Source organism: Parasteatoda tepidariorum, chromosome 1, assembly GCF_043381705.1.
Source record: "Parasteatoda tepidariorum isolate YZ-2023 chromosome 1, CAS_Ptep_4.0, whole genome shotgun sequence".
Taxonomy (NCBI): Eukaryota; Metazoa; Arthropoda; class Arachnida; order Araneae; family Theridiidae; genus Parasteatoda; species Parasteatoda tepidariorum.
Window position 1 is genome coordinate 18,278,344 of NC_092204.1, and position 18,586 is coordinate 18,296,929.

At 25.6% G+C, this 18,586-nt stretch overlaps 2 protein-coding genes across 4 annotated transcripts in view; both read left to right on the top strand.

Annotated features, from left to right (window-relative positions):
- Positions 1-18,586, top strand: part of LOC107438291 (phosphatidate cytidylyltransferase, mitochondrial) — a 30,136-nt gene that overhangs the window by 9,539 nt on the left and 2,011 nt on the right. Inside the window, exons 1-7 of one of the 3 annotated variants that reach the window (XM_043044076.2) lie at positions 57-141; positions 7,321-7,503; positions 7,579-7,671; positions 10,210-10,360; positions 12,182-12,327; positions 15,009-15,174; positions 17,738-17,800. In XM_043044076.2, coding sequence (XP_042900010.1) covers positions 7,327-7,503; positions 7,579-7,671; positions 10,210-10,360; positions 12,182-12,327; positions 15,009-15,174; positions 17,738-17,800 — 796 coding nt within the window. In that variant the 5' untranslated portion in view covers positions 57-141; positions 7,321-7,326. Of the gene's footprint in view, positions 1-56; positions 498-7,320; positions 7,504-7,578; positions 7,672-10,209; positions 10,361-12,181; positions 12,328-15,008; positions 15,175-17,737; positions 17,801-18,586 lie in introns of those variants that run through there. The other 2 variants (XM_043044075.2, XM_043044078.2) reach the window with 2 other exon arrangements.
- LOC107438290 (alpha-(1,6)-fucosyltransferase 8) lies at positions 491-4,270 on the top strand. The gene has a single exon (XM_016050528.4). It carries the CDS (start codon positions 679-681, stop codon positions 2,398-2,400), a length of 1,722 nt encoding a protein of 573 aa, XP_015906014.1. The 5' UTR covers positions 491-678; the 3' UTR covers positions 2,401-4,270.

Genomic DNA, 18,586 nt, shown 5'->3' on the forward strand with positions numbered 1-18,586 from the left:
TTTTATTTAAAAAAAAATTCTTAACCCAATTACTAAATTTTATTTTAAATTTAGCACTTTCATGTCAAAGCATTTAATTTTTGATTTTTTTTTAGGAAAGGAGCAATAGTGTATGAAGGGAGTACTTCGCATTTACCCGAAGTATAAATATTTATTGACTAAACGCGTCAGAATAATAAATTTTATTAATTGCATAATTTGTTAAGTTCGTTGTTTACTTTGTTATTATACAAAATGTAAATAATTTGAATTAATTAAGAATGAAAAATCTTTCGATTTATTAAAAAGTTGAAACAAACTTATCTTGATACCGATTTAGGTTAAACAATTGTAATCTCAGCATATTTTCTCTAACTAAAGATATCATCCCTACAATGCCGATGTCTGCAAAAGTTTTCGATCATATTCTTTCCAAATTTCCTCAGCATTTTTCTCTACTCTTTGCGTATGGCTCCTCGATTTTCCCTCAAAGCAAGAAGTACAATTTGACTAAAGAGGTATAAATATATCTATAAAAAACTGTACTGCTAAAGTAAAAAAATCCCACTATTTTCTATTTAGAGATTGTATGGAAATCATTCCTTTACCTAACACAATATTCTTTATCTAGTATCTCATTAACACGATATATTTTTATTTGATTTACATACATATTAGTTAACCAATCTAACTAAGAAGATGGTAGTATTTACTATTGGAAGGGTAATAATAGGATTTCTAGCAGCATGGCTAATAGTTATTATACTTTTAAGTGGACCTATGTTCCATAACAATGAGCCAGAAGAACAGATTCTTGTCAGATTGTCTCGAGCACTTGGTGAATTAGAAGCTTTAAAACTTCAGAATGAGGAGTTAAAATCCCTTTTAAATTCCCTGCAGCTATCATCTAGCTCTGAGAAAAATGAAAAGCTTATCTCCTTATCATTGAAGGATAATTTAAAAACAAAAGAAGGCACTTTTATGCAAGAACAAAGTGGTAAAAATGTGATGATGAGAGAGCCTTCAAAAGAATTTGAAGAAACTAGGAGGCTTATTGAAGATGGTGTGCTTGAAATGGGTTATTATTTAAATGCGGAGTTGAAAAAATTAAATGTCTCGTTAGGTGCTGACAAATCTAAAAAAGTATCTCTGCTTATGGAAGATGCAAATAATTACAAAAGAGTTCTACTTTCAAACCTCAATAAATTTAAAAATTTAGATGGTTTAAATAAGTGGCGTGAAAAAGAGGCACGAGAACTGGGTGATATTGTTCAAAAGCGATTGCATTATCTGCAAAATCCTAAGGATTGCTCTTCTGCCAAGAAACTTTTGTGCAATTTGAATAAGGGTTGTGGATATGGTTGCCAGATTCATCATGCTGTTTATTGTTTTATAGTGGCTTATGGTACAAAACGTACCCTTATTTTACGCTCAAACAATTGGAGATATGCTTCTAAAGGATGGGAGTCTGTTTTTCTTCCTATTAGTGACACATGCAAAGACGATAGTGGCTCTTCTCGGGCAACTTGGCCTGGTTCAGACTCCACACAGGTGGTTGATCTTCCAATTATTGATAACGTAAGGCCTCGTCCAATTTATTTGCCTTTAGCCATTCCTAAAGACCTCTCTGAAAGAATTGTAAGGTTGCATGGTAACCCTGTTGTTTGGTGGATATCTCAATTTGTGAAGTATCTTCTTAGACCTCAAGAATTTATGAAAACACTTTTGGAAAAAGTAGAAGAAAAAATGGACATAGTGCATCCTGTTGTTGGCATTCATGTTCGTAGAACTGACAAGATTGGTACCGAAGCTCAATTTCATTCCATCGAAGAGTACATGGAACACGTCGAAGATTACTTCCGTCTTCTAGAACTTAAGAGCTCGGTGGACAAAAGAAGAGTTTATCTTGCTACAGACGATCCCACTTTGTTGGCCGAAAGTAGGAAAAAATATCCAGACTACATATTTTATGGAGATCCGGATGTGGCTAAAAGTGCATCGGTTGGTCAACGTTATTCTACTGAGTCTTTAAAAGGAGTAATTATCGACATCCACATGCTGTCAAAATGTGATTATTTAGTTTGCACATTTTCATCTCAGGTTTGCCGTCTTGCATACGAAATCATGCAAAACTTCCATCCAGATGCATCGTCTTACTTTCGCTCCTTGGATGATATATTTTATTTTGGAGGTCAAAATGACCACAATCAGCTAGCCATTTTTAATCACACAGCCCGCAACTCTAATGAAATTTCAATGGTAAAAGGAGATATCGTTGGAATTGCTGGAAATCATTGGGATGGTTATTCTAAGGGTTTGAATCGAAGAACTAAAAAAAGTGGACTATACCCTTCGTATAAGACGATTGAAAAATTGGACTTGGTAGATTTTCCTATTTATTCAGAAGCGGATGAACATTAGTGTAATTTCATATCGGAAAATTTCTATAGATTTTAATCACTAAGATAACATACAAACACAATATTGTCTTAAGAATGAAACTGTTCTACACTACTTAAAATAGACAAATATCATTGGTGCTGACAAATAATTAATATGGACATAATTAATATGTATGTATAATTAATATGGACATACGATCAAAGTAGCAAACACAATTTAAAGATTTAAAAATATTATTTTTATTTTAGTTATTAAACAAAAGATTTATTGAATACTTCAGTTAATAAGCAAAAAGTTTATTATGTTTAATTGATGAAATTATCAATATTTTTTATGCTATTTTATTGTTGAATATTTTATAGTTAGAAGGGTCATTATTAATAATATATATTTTTTAATTAAGTATTGCTAAATCTGGTGTGATATTTTTATTATATGTTCTATAAAAGAAACTTTAGATTTAATCAAGACTATGCACTTTATCAATGTTGTGTGTTGTGTCTATTTCTAAATAGATTACAGCTTGGTGGTTTGCTGTCTACAAGTTTTAGTGTCAGTATCTTTTTAAATTGTTTTTCCCACAATCTGGTAATTTTAATATTTTATCTTTGTACTCTTTTAAAATTAGAAAGCATGCACAAAAAGGTAAAATTAAACAAATAAATGTTTTGTAGAATTTTCTTTAAATTATCATTTTGATAAAATATGATAAATTTCTTTTAAAAATTTACATCATTAATAGTCAATAAAAGTAACACATAAATATATCTGTATGTTTTGAAATTTTGTTTTGTTTTTCTAAGACATTTAAGAGTATTTTATTTGTTATTATTTCATGAAATTGATTATTTTTATCAATTTGTAAGAGATTTGTGATTGTTTTTATGATTGAGAACATTTGTTTTTTGTTTTAGATTTGTACAAGAAAAAAAGTCATGAGTAAATACGAATGATAATATTTAAATAAATTTTATGGAATGTTGATTCAATTTATTTTAAAATTAATCAATATTTTCAACATTTGATTGTATTATGATAAAAATGTTTTTTGAGAATTGTGCAGGTATTATGATGCAGATTTCATTTCATTAGAAAGATGATGACTTAAAGTAGATTTTTCAAATTAAAGATAATGGTAGGTAAAAAATATAAAGTTGTTGATAGTTGTTTAAACAGATAATAAAATATAAAGCAAATTTTGAGGAAAAACTAATTATTACCAAGAAAAATTTAGTTCGGTATGTACCTCAAGATATTGTGTTATATCTGTTACATTGTAATCATGCATAGGATTTTTTATTTTTACATGTTAATAAATATTGAAATTAAATTAATTTTAAAGATATATTTTTATCTTTCTTTTTGTATTTACGTAGTTATTATAACTATCATTTACAACTTTTTTCTTTTTTTTTTTTAAGTAACTCTTTGAGCATTTCTCCGGACTTTTTCTGAACTCTGAGGTTGTTTTTCCTTGTTTTATTACATGAAAAACTAGTGCTTAGCAGTTTGTTTTTTATAAAAATTAATAATAGTTTCAAAATTTAAAAAGAAAAATCTAATTCATGTTAAAAAAAAGTGTCTGGACAGTAAAAAGTATGCGAGTACCATCACAAAGTTTCTGTTTTAACTTTTTTAAATTAAAAAAAAAGTTTATAGTTTTAAAAAATCTACTTTAAATTCATTATGCTTTCTCTTGTAAGAGTGCAAATGACACAGTATTTTTACTTTTAGTTTCTTTATATTGTAAATAAAGTTGATTATTTAAATTGTAAAAAAAAAGTATTTCATATCTGTGTATTACTTGTCATATGCATGTCTTCTTAATGTAACAAGGAATTCTGAATTATTTACTTGAAAATGCTCAATAAAATAATTTATAAAACAACTCTGTGTTCTATCAATAATAAGACACTTTTAGAAAAATGTAAACAACTTTGCCAAAATTATAATTTCATAGCATTTAGTAGTAAATATATAACTTATAAAAGAGCTAATTAAGAAAGTAAAATTTAGTGGACTTTATTTCCACGTAATTCCTCTTAAATTTCTCTTAATGTTATCATTAAGAGAATTTTTGCTATTAATCTTTGCCCAACCAATTAATAGATAAATTCTTTGCTTTCTGAAAAAAGAAAGGAAGGTTTTTCCTATTTTCTGACTTATTTCTATGAACAATTGAGTGTAGTCTGAGATCTCTTATTCTTAAAATTATTACTTATGACTGATTATACTTTATTTATTTATTTCCTGTAATCAAATTATTTATTTCAAAACATCCGCTTAATTTAAAAAAACAAAAACAATAAAGTTGAAAATAAGTAATATCTTCATAATGAAAATATTCACTTCGATTGCATCTGTTATAGTGTTAACATTAAGATAGTCCTGTTGGAGAAATCCTTTTACTATCGCTGTTAAACAAATTTATGTAATTTGTTTGTTTTTTAAATAGCTTTATAAAAATTTAAAAATCGGTGTTGAAATCTTCCTAATTTCTCTAATATTGAGCAAGATGTGAGATGGTTTTGGCCTTGTGGTCTTTCATCGAAGCATAGACCAGAGGTTCCTTCTAAGATCATTAAGCTGATCTGGATATTGATTCTGGGTTGCAGTACTACTTTAAAATAAAACTAAAATTAAGAAAAAAAATTTTGGTACAGTTTATTAATGTAAACATTGTAATAAAAAATAACATACATGGAATGTAGAAGGTATTAAATCTCATTATTCATCTCAAATAATTTATCATGCTTAACTTTTTTCTTCACAAATTTTGGTTTTTGTACACCTGGCTCAAAGAACTCGTAGATCTTGGGCTTTTCTTTAAGCTCAGATCTCCAATAAAAAATCTGAGCTCCTCTTTACTGCAACCATCTCTTATTGTCTTCAGCAAGATTGGCTAAAATTCTGTTTTTTTTTTTTTTTTTTTTTTTTTTTTTTTTTTTTTTTTTTTTTTTNTTTTTTTTTTTTTTAAGTGATTTTTTTTTTTTAAATTCATGTCAATCAAAGCTGATATAAAATATATTAATAATGCTTAATACTATTTAAAAACAATAACTAAAATAACTATTACTAACTAAAAATAAAATCTTAGTTTTCATTCTTTATGAATTCGTAAAGACAAGGACCCAATTTATCAGTTAGCTACCAACTGGAAATTAAATTAAATTAGGTCAGAAGACATTAAAAAACAAAAAAAAAACACCTATTTTAAATTACTCATGGCAGAGAAGTCTTTCTTCATTATTTATTTACACAGAGTTAATGAGCTTTAAAATTATTTGTATTTAAACAAACAGAACTAAATTGATATGATTGAAATATGAATATGTATGCTAATGGAGAGTTATAATTTAAAAGTTTTTCATACTTTGATCTACATTTTGTTTTTATTATTATTATTATTCAGTCTATTTTGAATATTAAAAGTATACATACATTATGTAACATACATTATGTAAATGCACCACATTTACATAAGATCGTAAATAAAAAAATATTTTTGACTGAAAGTAATGATTTCTTTTTAGTATCAGTAAATCTTAATCAAATGTTTTTTTTAATAATTAATTGATTTAAATTATGTCCACCTTGCTCTTTATTACTAATTTATTCATTATTCTTTTTTCAAAACTAAAAAAAAACTTATTACTCTTGATTTGTGGTTAGAAATTAGTGATATAGATAAAATCAGTGACTATTATATTAGGATATTTTATTGACATGAGAAATTTTTCTTGCTAGTAGATTACATTTTTATTAAACCCTATGTTCCAAATTGCTTTTACTCATTTTATTTTCGAATTTTTAAAAGGCAATTAGAATCTGAAGGAATTATCTTTTTTTAAATTTTTATTATGTTCTATTCCATATATCATTAGGTTTCAGAACATTGATAATTATATTTTTTTAACAAAAGTGGTGCTGCTACTTATGTAATTTGCATATTAAATTGTATCTTTCAAGCACTCGTAAATATTTTAATGACATATTCTGTTAGTTATTACATAAACCTAGATATCACACTCTATTATCTGTTTTATTAGTTCCGTAACTGATATTGAAATAGAAAATATTGAATTAAGCAACTAAAGGCATGGCTAGTGCTTTAATAGCCCTTGGAAGAACACATTTAGTGAAATTTTTTAATGGGGCATAACTAACTCCTCTGCCCTGAAATAAATAAAACTGCAACAGTTTTTACTCTCCAAGCATTGAATTCATATCACAAATTGTATAAATTAAAATTTCTCTGATACCCAATATTTTCTCACTGGATAACATGGGATAAACCAATTTTTGTTGCAAAAGTTACAAATGCCTGTAGCTCAAAGGGTTAAAAATATATATATATATATATATATATATATATATACTTGATTTATAAGTTTATCTTTTGACAAAAATATAAATTTCATAAATTCAAAAGAAATTAAATTTTAGCCATAGAAAACTACCTGATTCATTAATGCATTGTCAATAGCATGGCAACTGTGAGAATAAAGAAAACTACTAAATAGTGGGAAAATAATCACCTTTTTTTTGTTCCCTTATTTTGAAATTAAAATTTTTTAATGTCGTTATAATTAAAAATAAAATTTATCATTGACAAGCATATGAAAGAAAAGAAAAAGCTTCTGTATTTAATTCAAATCTTACATAAACAATATCTTGTCACTCTAATTCACAAATCATGCATAAATAAAATTTAATATTTTGTACATTTAAGATTTTTGTCTTAGGATCAGATCGTGGTTAAACAGAAAACGCAATAACCTAAACTAAACTGTGTTTTACCTTAAAAGTAGTCTTCATCATTTACAAGCATTGATTATAGATTAAATTACTCCAACACTATGTTTAATATTTTATTATGCTTAAACGTATCCTTTTAAAAGTATCAGATCTTTAAAATATTGCTATTTTTTATTTTAGGAAAACATGATTGATTTTATTTTTTGTGTGGATGATCCCTTAGCTTGGCATAAGATGAATCTAGTCAATAATAGAAAACACTATTCCATCATTAAATATGGAGGTGCTGAATTTATAACTAAACTGCAAGATCACTTTGGTGCAAATGTTTATTTTAACACATTAGTCCAAATTGAAGACAAAGTAAATATATGAGTATTGTCTAAGTATTTATATTTCTTACATTACATCATTTTACTAATTATGCTTATTTTACAGTTAATAAAATATGGAGTCATCCGGACATCAAATCTTATTGAAGATCTTTTAGACTGGAAGTTCTTGTATATGAGTGGAAGACTGCATAAACCAGTAGGAATATTTATTGAAATTTTCTTATCTTCTTAAAAAGAATATTTGTTAATTCCCTAACGTTATTTATTTTGTGTACCAGAATTTCAAACCAAACAAATACTCGCCTTATTTGGTATGCTGAAAGTGAATGATTTTCTGCACTAAACACTGTTGAAACTTTTTAAATATTTCAATTTGCTCAAAAGTTATTGAAATTTAAAACAATTTTTTGTGAAGCTTTTTTCAATTTGGAGTTACCATTGAGATATTGCATTGGTTCTCAATAGAGGATGATAGCAGCTGGCTCTGGGAATGATGATGGTGAATGATGATCTGATGGTGGACCCACTCTTCATCATCCCACTTAACAATAATATGATCATTCCCATTACTTGAATTTTATTAGCAGAAATGGCATAGACATGTGAAGAAGCACTGAGTTAAAAAATATGCAAAGGGTAATTCCATGGTAAGGTCAACCAGATGACCAAAATTTTAAGCCTAATATTTTTAAGCATTCAAAATATCGTTTTGTAAACGGTATCAAAAAAGGTTATTTTGAACAAATGTTTAGAGACATTTCCCGTTTTGATGTACAGAACTATTCCCAAAATGCACTTTTGAGATTTTACATCCGACGCCAAGATACATAATTAATTGCACTGTGCGACTAAGATTTAACCACATAATAATTTTTTTTTTTTCTGTATAAAGCAAGATTCTAAGTCTTATTTGTGCAGTCACTTTTGGTTTTGAAAATAATAAATATTTTTATTGCAAATTAATAATTAATTATTTTTATGTCTGACACCACTGCTTTTCTTTCCATTATATTTATTTCATTCTATTTTCAAATCATATTTTGCTTTTTCTTTATAAAATGAAGTAAAATGTGAAAAGAAAGTAATTAATTCTTTAGTTACCTACTTTCTAATTCTTCTTTCTATAAATAAATATTTTTTTAAAATTAATTTAGAATAATGTATTTAATCTCAGTAACCTAATGAAACAATAATTTAATTTTATGCTGGTGTTAAATACAGAATCAGAATTACCATTTCAACTGCTTGAAAAGATATTTTTTTCACAGAAAAAATTGTCATAGACTGATAATATTGTAAAAAATTGAGTTTTTTTCTTTCTCTTTTTAATGTACGGTAACATATTTTCCAAAAGATTTTTTTATTGTAGTTAAAAAGTGTGAAATTTTTCTGCATTTTCCCCCATGTTATTTGGAAATAAAAAACTTGTTGGAGACAGTTGTTAATTTTTTTTTTTTTTTTTTGAAGATTTTTAAAATTATTAGACTTTATTTGAGAAAACATTTGCTTAAATATGAGTTGTATTTACAATGTTGTTAATATACACTGCTGTTGTTAATATATAGTTAAAATTAAAATTATGATTTTTCAACTAAATTTTACGAGATGGAACATGCTATAAAGCACATTGATCCACCAGTTCCAAGATAAAGGATAAATTAAAGAAACTATTTAATAGAAGAAATACTGTTTATAGCATTAAGGTAAAAAAATTAAAGTAATTTTTAGTATTTATAATTGGTGTCATTTACTTAATTTGCATCCAACTTTAAGAATTTACGTCTGACACGAATGTAAATTTTTTTTTAATTAATTATACATCATATTTTATAAGCTAAGAACTACATAGACATTTAAATTACAGTCAAATTCACACAGTTTAGACAATTTGTAAATGAGCAATCATTTTTTGCTTTCGTGTGACAATATACCAATAATATACCAAACACCGACAATATACCAAACCAACAATGTATGATGTACTAAATATTTGCTATAAAAATCTGATGATTTAAACTTAACTTATATTTTGTGAGAGAGTTTTTCTAAGAAATTTATATTTATTTTTTAAGTCTGAAGCAATGGAATTGCTCCACAGTTTTCCACTCATTTAGTAATTAAAAATAAATTAGTTGGATTTGAATATATTCAATAAACTACATGTTCAAATTTTATGCTTTTTTGTTATTACGCTTGTCTTTTTAAGTGTAATTCTACACATTTGCTTTTATTTTATAGATTAGTGTTCCAATTTTTTTATAATAATTTGTTTATTAGGAAAGTATTTATGACGGAAATAATTTAAACATTTAACTCATTTAGATTACCCAATTTGTTTGAATGTGCAATAATTAAATGGTATAATCTTAAAAGAAAATCAAACAGCTTTTTTTGATGCATAGGTGTGGAAATAATTTTTAAAAGAACAACTCCTGTCATCATACACATGCAGGGTGTTCACGACTCAATTTGACTGTTTTTACACATTAAATGATAAAAAAAAACATCTATTTGATTCAGTTCTATTCTTGGAATCAACTAGCAAACATCTATAGTTAAAAAAATGCAATCCTCTTTGCAACAGAAATTCTTGAAATCGATTTTATTTTTGATAAAAATTTCTACAAGAAACAAAAATAATTCCCAGATATTCTTTGCTTTTATCTTTGTAAATACTAACTATTATCAAATTATGATGTATCGTTAAATTTGTGATTGACATTCTTTTTAATAGGTAAAATTTATCAAACCTGCAACTAATGTTGAATTACAAAAAGCACTGCATACAAATTTGCAAAGTGCTTTACATGCTGCTCTGTTAATGTTGCCAGAGTCTTTTTCTGAAGATGACTTATATACAAAAATTACTGAATTATCTTACAGAGGTATGCATCAAGTTTTTTTGTTCTTTCTAAAAGAAACTTATATTTTCTTAAGTTTTAAGCAGGAATTTTATTTCTGCCTTAAGCTTTCTGTTTTAATTGTCCAGTTTGTTAGTTACATGGTATCCGCGCACCTGGAAAGTCATGAAAAATAATAGAAAGTCATGAATTTTGGTATTGAACAAAATTTTTCATGAAATGTCATGATTTTAACTATTTTGAAAAAAATCATAGAAAGTTATGGATTTAGGTCGCCGAAAAATTTTATTTTTAAAATNCCCCCCCCCCCCAATTTCATGGTGTTCCGAATGTCTGAATTTGTAACAAAATCCCCTCTCAGAGTCATATTTTATTAAAATATAAAGTGTTTTTATCATGTTCTTTAAAAATTATGGTGTTCTTTCAAAAAATGAAAGCAAAAACATCATTTCTAGAGCAAAGTATCTTTTAAACTTCTGTGATTTCAGAATTTTTGTTATTAATTATTTTTTTTTATTTTATCAATTTAAATTCTAGCTGAAGCAAGTCAGTCATTGGCAAATTTTTTTCAATTCCGAAACGAGAACAGAAAATTCAGGAGTATTTTTTACCTTTCTGATGAACAACAAAAGTATCTTTAGAATATAATTCTGCAGAAAAAAAGAAATAAATTTTTTTTTGCTCAGCTATTTTATTGCTTCAACTCTTTCTTTACTCTCTGTTTTTAAAATTTAAAATCTATAAATATGAAGATACAGAGTATGACAGTTGTGGTAATACCTATCATTTTAATTAATGTATTATAATGCTTTTTAAATTTATTATTCTGTTTTTGTCGGAGAAAATAGTAACTTCGTTATGTCATGAAAAGTTCTTGGAATTAATCATGGAAAGTCAGGAATTTGAAAATCTAAAATGTAGCAGTTACCCTCTGTAGTTATTGCTCTGTATATTTAGTAATCTGTTACCTCACAGTAAGGACCTTGCATTTAGATATTTTTATTTACATATTTCAGTTCCACCCCCCACGAAAAATAATCTTTCTCAGGAAAGTTTTTCTTGAATGCAGTAAATAAATAGGTAAATAAAATGAAGTAAAAAAGTTTGAAATTTTAATTTTAGAATCAAGATTAGAAAATTAATGTTAGGCATTATAAATTATTATTTTTTAAAAGAGTATATTTCACTGTGAGATCACTCTATCTCAATGCAAAAAATAAATAAATAAATAAAAATGTTAAAATTATAGTTTTGAAATAAAGATATTTTTTTAGTTGGAAGGAACAGAAATTATAATTTGCATGAAATATTTTTTAAATTTGTAATATGTAATATAGTTCTCTTAATTTATTGTAATTATTGCAGAATGACAATTATTTAAAACAAGTGTAATTAAATTATTAGTATTTCATCTCCAGATTTAAATGAATTAATTAAAGCAGATTTTTAACAAATATAATGCTGTGGAAGAAGAAAAAAGCAAATTTTGTTGTTTTTCCATAAAAAAAAAAATTTCCTTTTTGATCAGTAAATCTGTTTAAATAGCGTTTATTCTTTAAAATACATTAATTTTTCTTATTTGTTTTTTTTTTCCTTTTGTGTGTGACAAATTAAGTTATATTCATCATAACAACATGATATAATTCATCGTAACATCATCATATTCATCATTCAACATAAGTGCTTAAAAATATTAAAAAAATTGTCACATTTAAATTATTGGAAGTCATACTTTTAATAAGTAAAGCAACTTCGCTGCTCTGCTCTATTGCTAGTTACCGAGTTATAGATTGAAATGAAACAAGTCGCCAATTTTGTATTCTTAACAATTTAATTTGTTTGCAGGAGATTTTCGAATGTATTTTGGAGAAGATAAACAAAAAGTTCAGAAAATTGTACAAAATCAAGTACCATACTTTAGAAATGTATATGCTGACCACATTAAATCTATGCCATTGCTTCACTGGAATCCTAACCAAAACCTAATTGAAGTAACTTGTTAATTACATTTATTATATCAATTAGTGTAGTTGAGTAATATTATTAATATTTATGTTATATTTGTCTAATAAGCAATTATATATTATAGTAATTAATTAATATTTTACTGAAATTATTATTAATTTTTATCAAAATATGTAATGATTATTTGACTACATCAAAAATCATAATTTATGGTATTTAAAAAATGTTATTTGAATAGTTTTTTTTTCTTCATTTTTTATTTATTAATTGCCATATGCTATTAGTATTTTCATCTTCCATTTTAAAATGTTTTTGCATGAAATGTAATTAAATGTTTAATTGCATAAATTTGATTTGTTTAATATTACTTTATACATTAAGATAAAAGGCTCTAAAATGTTTTTGAAAAATATATTAAATAAAAACATTTTTTGCAGCCACTGTATATAAGTTATGACTTTTACCATTTTATGTTGGTATTGAGAAGTTTTGGAACTTACTAAATTTAGCAAGTAGTAGAATTTTAAAATTCCAGTATTAATCTATAATTGATATTGTATTTAGTCAGAATGGCAAACATAATTTTGGCTCAATCTTGTGATCAGTACTATGCTTTTTTTGGTAAAGTTTATTTTGCAATTCATTTAATTACATATTGCAGTTCTAACAATTTATTTCATTTTTTTGGAAATAAAATATCTAGTTCATCATATTTGAAATTCAAATAACTTAAAGCAGATAAACTTATCCACATTAAACTTTAAAAAAATTTAAGTAGTTTTAACATCTTGAACATATATTTAGCTGTTTAAATATTTCGGGAAATTGTTTTAATAAATTGGCAGTTGATATATTTAAGTATTTTTGTTATAAGAAAACCATAGAGGATGTACTTGAAAATAAAATATCTCTCAAATTTTTTGCTTATAATATATGAAAATGTAATTATAACCAGTGTTTTTTTCTTGTGTTTGGCCTGACCTGTTACTAGTAACTAAAACTCTTGTAATGACAGTGACAATTATATTCAATTTCCGCTTTATTTTTAGTTGGTTGAATATTTGTATTCTTTTGGATAAATTATTCTATAAGGATTAATTTACCTAGGATGCAAATTATTTGATACAAATGAAATGTCAGTAATAGTGAGAAAAAAAAATCATTCTGATAATTTTTTTAAATATTTCATTTTGTACTTAGACTAAAAAAAAAAATTTTTTTTTGTTTCTTTAAAAGCTAAGTATTATGAAAAAAAAATCAAATTATAAGAAAAGAAATTCTTCATAGTTAACAAATTTCTCTAGGTGCATGTCTTACACACAGTGGCCCATACATTATATCTACTACCTGATTCAGCATTATTCACTCTAAAATGTAAGATAGGAACACAACGAATGTACAGAGCGCTGAAAAATGCACCACCCTGAATAACTTTTGAAGTAATGATCGGATCTTATCTTCACGTCCTAGAACTCAATCTTAAAGGCTTGAGGGGGTGGCCTCAAATATGCTAATTAATAAGTGCAGGCGCTATTTTAAGTTACAAAATCTGACACAAAAATGAATTTTCTCTGAATAAACATACCATTTTTTTTATCAACGGATTTGGATGTTTGACCCTCAAAATATAGGGGGTTGCAGGAAATATGATCCTAATAGTTTGATCAGGAGAGAGCTCTAAAGTTTAGACCCTATAATGTTAATTTTACTCTTTGGATATTTCGCTATGTCTCGAGAAATTTTTAAGTAAATTAAAAAAATTTTGAACTTAATTTAAACTTGTTTGTCTAAACATAATTCCATGCAAAAAATAATTTTTCGTAAATATTTATTATTTTATTCAATAATAGTAAGAAAAATTTTGACTTTGTAAAGTAGGCAAATTTTTGTATCGTTTTAAAGAATATAATTTTACTTAGCAAAATACCAAATATGAGTGAAATTGGTCGAATAGTTCCTGAGAAATTAAATTCCAAAAATGTGAGATACTTAAAATTTGATTTCTCTGGAACAATTAAGCCAATCTTGTTAAATTTTGTATTTTGCCATGTAAATCTACATTGTTTAAATTATACAAAAAAATTATACCTTACAATTCACAATTTTTGGACCATTCTTAAATAAAATTACGAATATTAACTAAAAGTTATTTTTGTGTGGAATTATATTTGGATAAATGAATTTTACGCACAACTATAAAACAAGGGAATTTATACTGTGAAACAGTGGAATTTTAAATGTGACAGTGGTTTGAACTTCTCACTACTTGTGTTCCAATCATGTGCTAACCAGGACTTTATATTCACACTTATGCCTAAAATTTTAAAACTCTTAATTTGTGTTGAAGAAATCTAACTGTGCAAAAGACAATTCAGATAAAGTTATGATAAAAACATATTGAAATAACTAACTGAAGAACAGAAGCACTCTATTCAATAGTTGGTTATCTTTAAGAGTTTTTTGGTTTAAAAAAACGTCTAAATAGTTTAGATTATATTTAATTGATGGTATAATTTAAAAATGATTTTTTTTTAAATTTATTACAGTTTAAAATTATATAAAACTTCATTATTATAGTATTTAAAATTTTCATATTTAAATAAATAGTATTTTCTTCACCCTTTTCTGAAAAGAAAAAAAATATCATCTAATTAAATTCAAATTTTGATATTTTTAAAAATGTCTTTAATTTTTTAATCTTCTTTAGCAAGATGGGTCAAGTGCAGCTACTCTTCATCATCTTAATCTTCTTCCAAAAACAGTTCAACACAATTTGTTAGTAAGGCACAACAAAGATGGAAGATATAGAGATCTTGAAGATATTCTTCAAGTTGTTGCCTTCGACTCTGAAAGCAGTCACATGGTTCAAAGAGGCAATTAAGCTAATACTCTTTCAATATAATTAACAATTAATAAATAACGATTTGTTAAAATTTTGAATTATGTATTTAGTTACCCATGTAACTTGTTTGCTTAGATTTTTTTTAAAATTCAGCTAAATATATTATAAATATCAAAAAATTATGAAATAAGTTTTATTCTCAAATTAGTTTTAAAGTATTAGAATTCAGTATTTAATAAGTAAAATTTATTTCTCATAATAGATTTCCTAATAACTTGTCATTTGCAGTCTAAAATTTTCCAAATCATAAATTTGATTGGATGATATTTCTGTTTTAAATATTTTCAGAGTTTTCACAAGTAACTAATTTTAGGGATATACTATTAAAAATGGTACAAACTACTAAGTTTTTTCTGTACAAAATATTCATGTCTTTTAACCTTTAGCTACTTAAAGTGTCAGCTTAATGTAGAAAAAAAAGTTTTTAAAATGGTTTTTGCTTTTTTTAAAATTTATTTCAATTTTAGATCTTGAGCAATGTATATTCAATTAATTTATCTTTTTTATTATTGCAGAACTTCTTTTTTTTCTAGTTTAATGGCACATTACCTAACCTTTACTTTGTTTTCATTTTACATTTATGACAAAATAAAATATCTTTATAATTAATTAATGTGTTTGAGTTAAAATGATTTGTTTGACAAGGATCTAACAAAGTCATTCTAATTTCAATAATCCTTAATACAAACTTCATAAAAGAATTAACACTTGATATATATTATGAGCAAGTCGTTTTTTTTTCAATCATTGTCCACTTGTGGCTTCAAAGGCATTTATTTAGTATTTTTTAAACATTTTATTACAAATGAATGATTGTTTGCAACAAAATCAAAGAAATGAAATAGTACAATAGGGCTGCATAACCTTTTGGAGAAAAGGACCACATGGACAAGATATTATACATTAGCCGATGAATCCAGTTTTTCAAACCATTATATAAAACTTATTTATTTCTTAGTAAGAACCTTTATTAGATAATTTTAATTTATATTAAAAGTTTTATACAAAGTAGAGCAGATTATAAACATTTACATAGTATAATATTTTCACTTAAAAAAACATTTGAAGTTTTTTCGCATTTCGTCTTCTTTTGAAAAAATTTAATTTTTATATGATTTTAACCTTTTTGTGGAAAAATTAATTTTATAATTTTCAATAAATTTTTTACTTTGATTTTTAACTAACCCTTTGAACTACATTTGTTTTGAACAAGTTTTGTTAAAGAAATTGAAAAATTTAAATCTTTGATGCGCTCATTTTGAAATGTTAATCTTATAATATTAGTGTTTTTTTCAAGTCTGTTGAAATTATTTTTAAAATAGTTAACGAGTTTCTTAAACGAAATATGTATATTTTTTAACAATGAATTTTTGGTAGCAATGTGGAGGACCACACGTTAACCATTCAAGGGTTGCACTCGGCTTCTGGATAGAAAGTTGAGCACCTCTGTGATAAAAGAAGCAATTTGACTAAAATAATTCAGATATTTATTTAAAAAAAATTACAATGGTACTCTATAATGCATTAAATGTATCATTTATAATAAAAAAAATAACCTTTTTATGGAAACCTAATTTTATAATTTCCAATTAATTCACTTCTTTAATTTTTAAATAAACCTTAGATGTACATTTGTTTTGAACAACTTTTGATTAAAGAAAATGTACAAAAGAAAACTGAATTAATGAAAAATTTGAATCTTTAATACCTTCATTTTAAAATGTTAATCTTAAATTATTAGTGTTTTTCCCAAGTTTTGTTGAAATTAGTTATAAAATTTCTTAATCTAATTATGTATGTTTTTTTAAAAATTAATTTTCGATAGCAAGGGGGAGGACCACATATTAACCATTCAAGGGTTGCATTCGGCCTCAGGATAGTAAGTTGAGTACTTCTATGATAAAAGAAGCCATTTGACTGAAATAATTAAGATATTTATTAAAGAAAAATTACAATGCTACTCTATAATGCATTAAATGTATCATTTATAAAATAAAAAAAATCTTTTTTTGAAAAAAAAATTTTATTATATGATTTTAACCTTTTTATGGAAACCTAATTTTATAATTTCCAATTAATTCACTTTTTTAATTTTTAAATAAACCTTAGAAGTACATTTTTTTTGAACAACTTTTGATTAAAGAAAATGTACAAAAGAAAACTGAGTTAATGAAAAATTTGAATCTTTAATACCTTCATTTTAAAATGTTAATCTTATAATATTAGTGTTTTTTCCAAATTTGTTGAAATTAGTTATAAAGTTTCTTAATCTAATTATGTATGTTTTTTAAAAATTAATTTTTGATAGCAAGGAGGAAGATAACATATTAACCATTCAAGGGTTGCATTCGGCCTCTGGATAGTTAAGTTGTGCACTTCTATGATAAAAGAAGCTATTTGACTGAAATAACTCAGATATTTATTAAAGAAAAATTACAATGCTACTCTATAATGCATTAAATGTATCATTTATAATAATAAAAATTATGTTTCAAGATTTTTAATTTTGATTTTTTATTTTCAATTTATTTCAGCAATTGAAGATATAGTTTTTTGGCCCAGCATTACTCAGAGTACCAAAGGAATTTTAACAGCAGGTTTGTATGAAGTTAAATAAATAAAATTATAAAATAAATAAAATTATTTGTTAAAATTGGACTCCTTAAAAAACACATTTGAGAAAATAACTGCATTTTTAAATTTATTTTTTAAGGTTATTGGGATTTGGTCAAGTTTTTAAAAATTCTTTCATTTAAATGTTTGTTATTGTTTGTTTTTTAAATTTTAGTTGTTTTGGTTTGCTGTCATGAGCCATCAAGACATAGGGGGTGTGGCAGTTTTTTGCTTGCCAGTGGCCAGGATTTTTACTTCTGCCACACCCGTGTATAGGGTGAAGATTCATACATCCACAGATCGTAATTTTGACCTGAACCAAAGAATGATCAATCTCCAATTCAGTACCCCCAGAGGTATAATTAGCTATTAGATCATGGAGGACTTTGTGTCCCGACTGATTTAACGTGTACCAGGCACCATTTACTACAGGGAAAGTCTTCGGCCAGATTAATTCAAACTCCCGTTCTCACAAACTTGAGTCCAGTGCCCTACCAACCAGGCTATCCCGGCCAGGTGTTTCGGTTTTAAAAAAATTATAAATATCATAAACTTTTGATCGAAATAATACTTATAAAAAATGCACTAGTAGTTTAAAAATTGTAAACTTGTTTTATTATTTTCAAATGTGAATGCTCAAAATGACTGTTGAGACCCAAAAATCAATTGAAGTAACAAAATAGCAAGTTTTGTTCAAAATATTATTTTAATAGTATCTGGAATTTCCAAAGAAGACAATTTATTGGTTCACNTTTTTTATTTTCAATTTA

Coding starts and splice junctions, on each gene's coding strand:
- LOC107438290 (XM_016050528.4), top strand. CDS start 679: ATGGTAGTATTTACTATTGGAAGGGTAATAATAGGATTTCTAGCAGCA.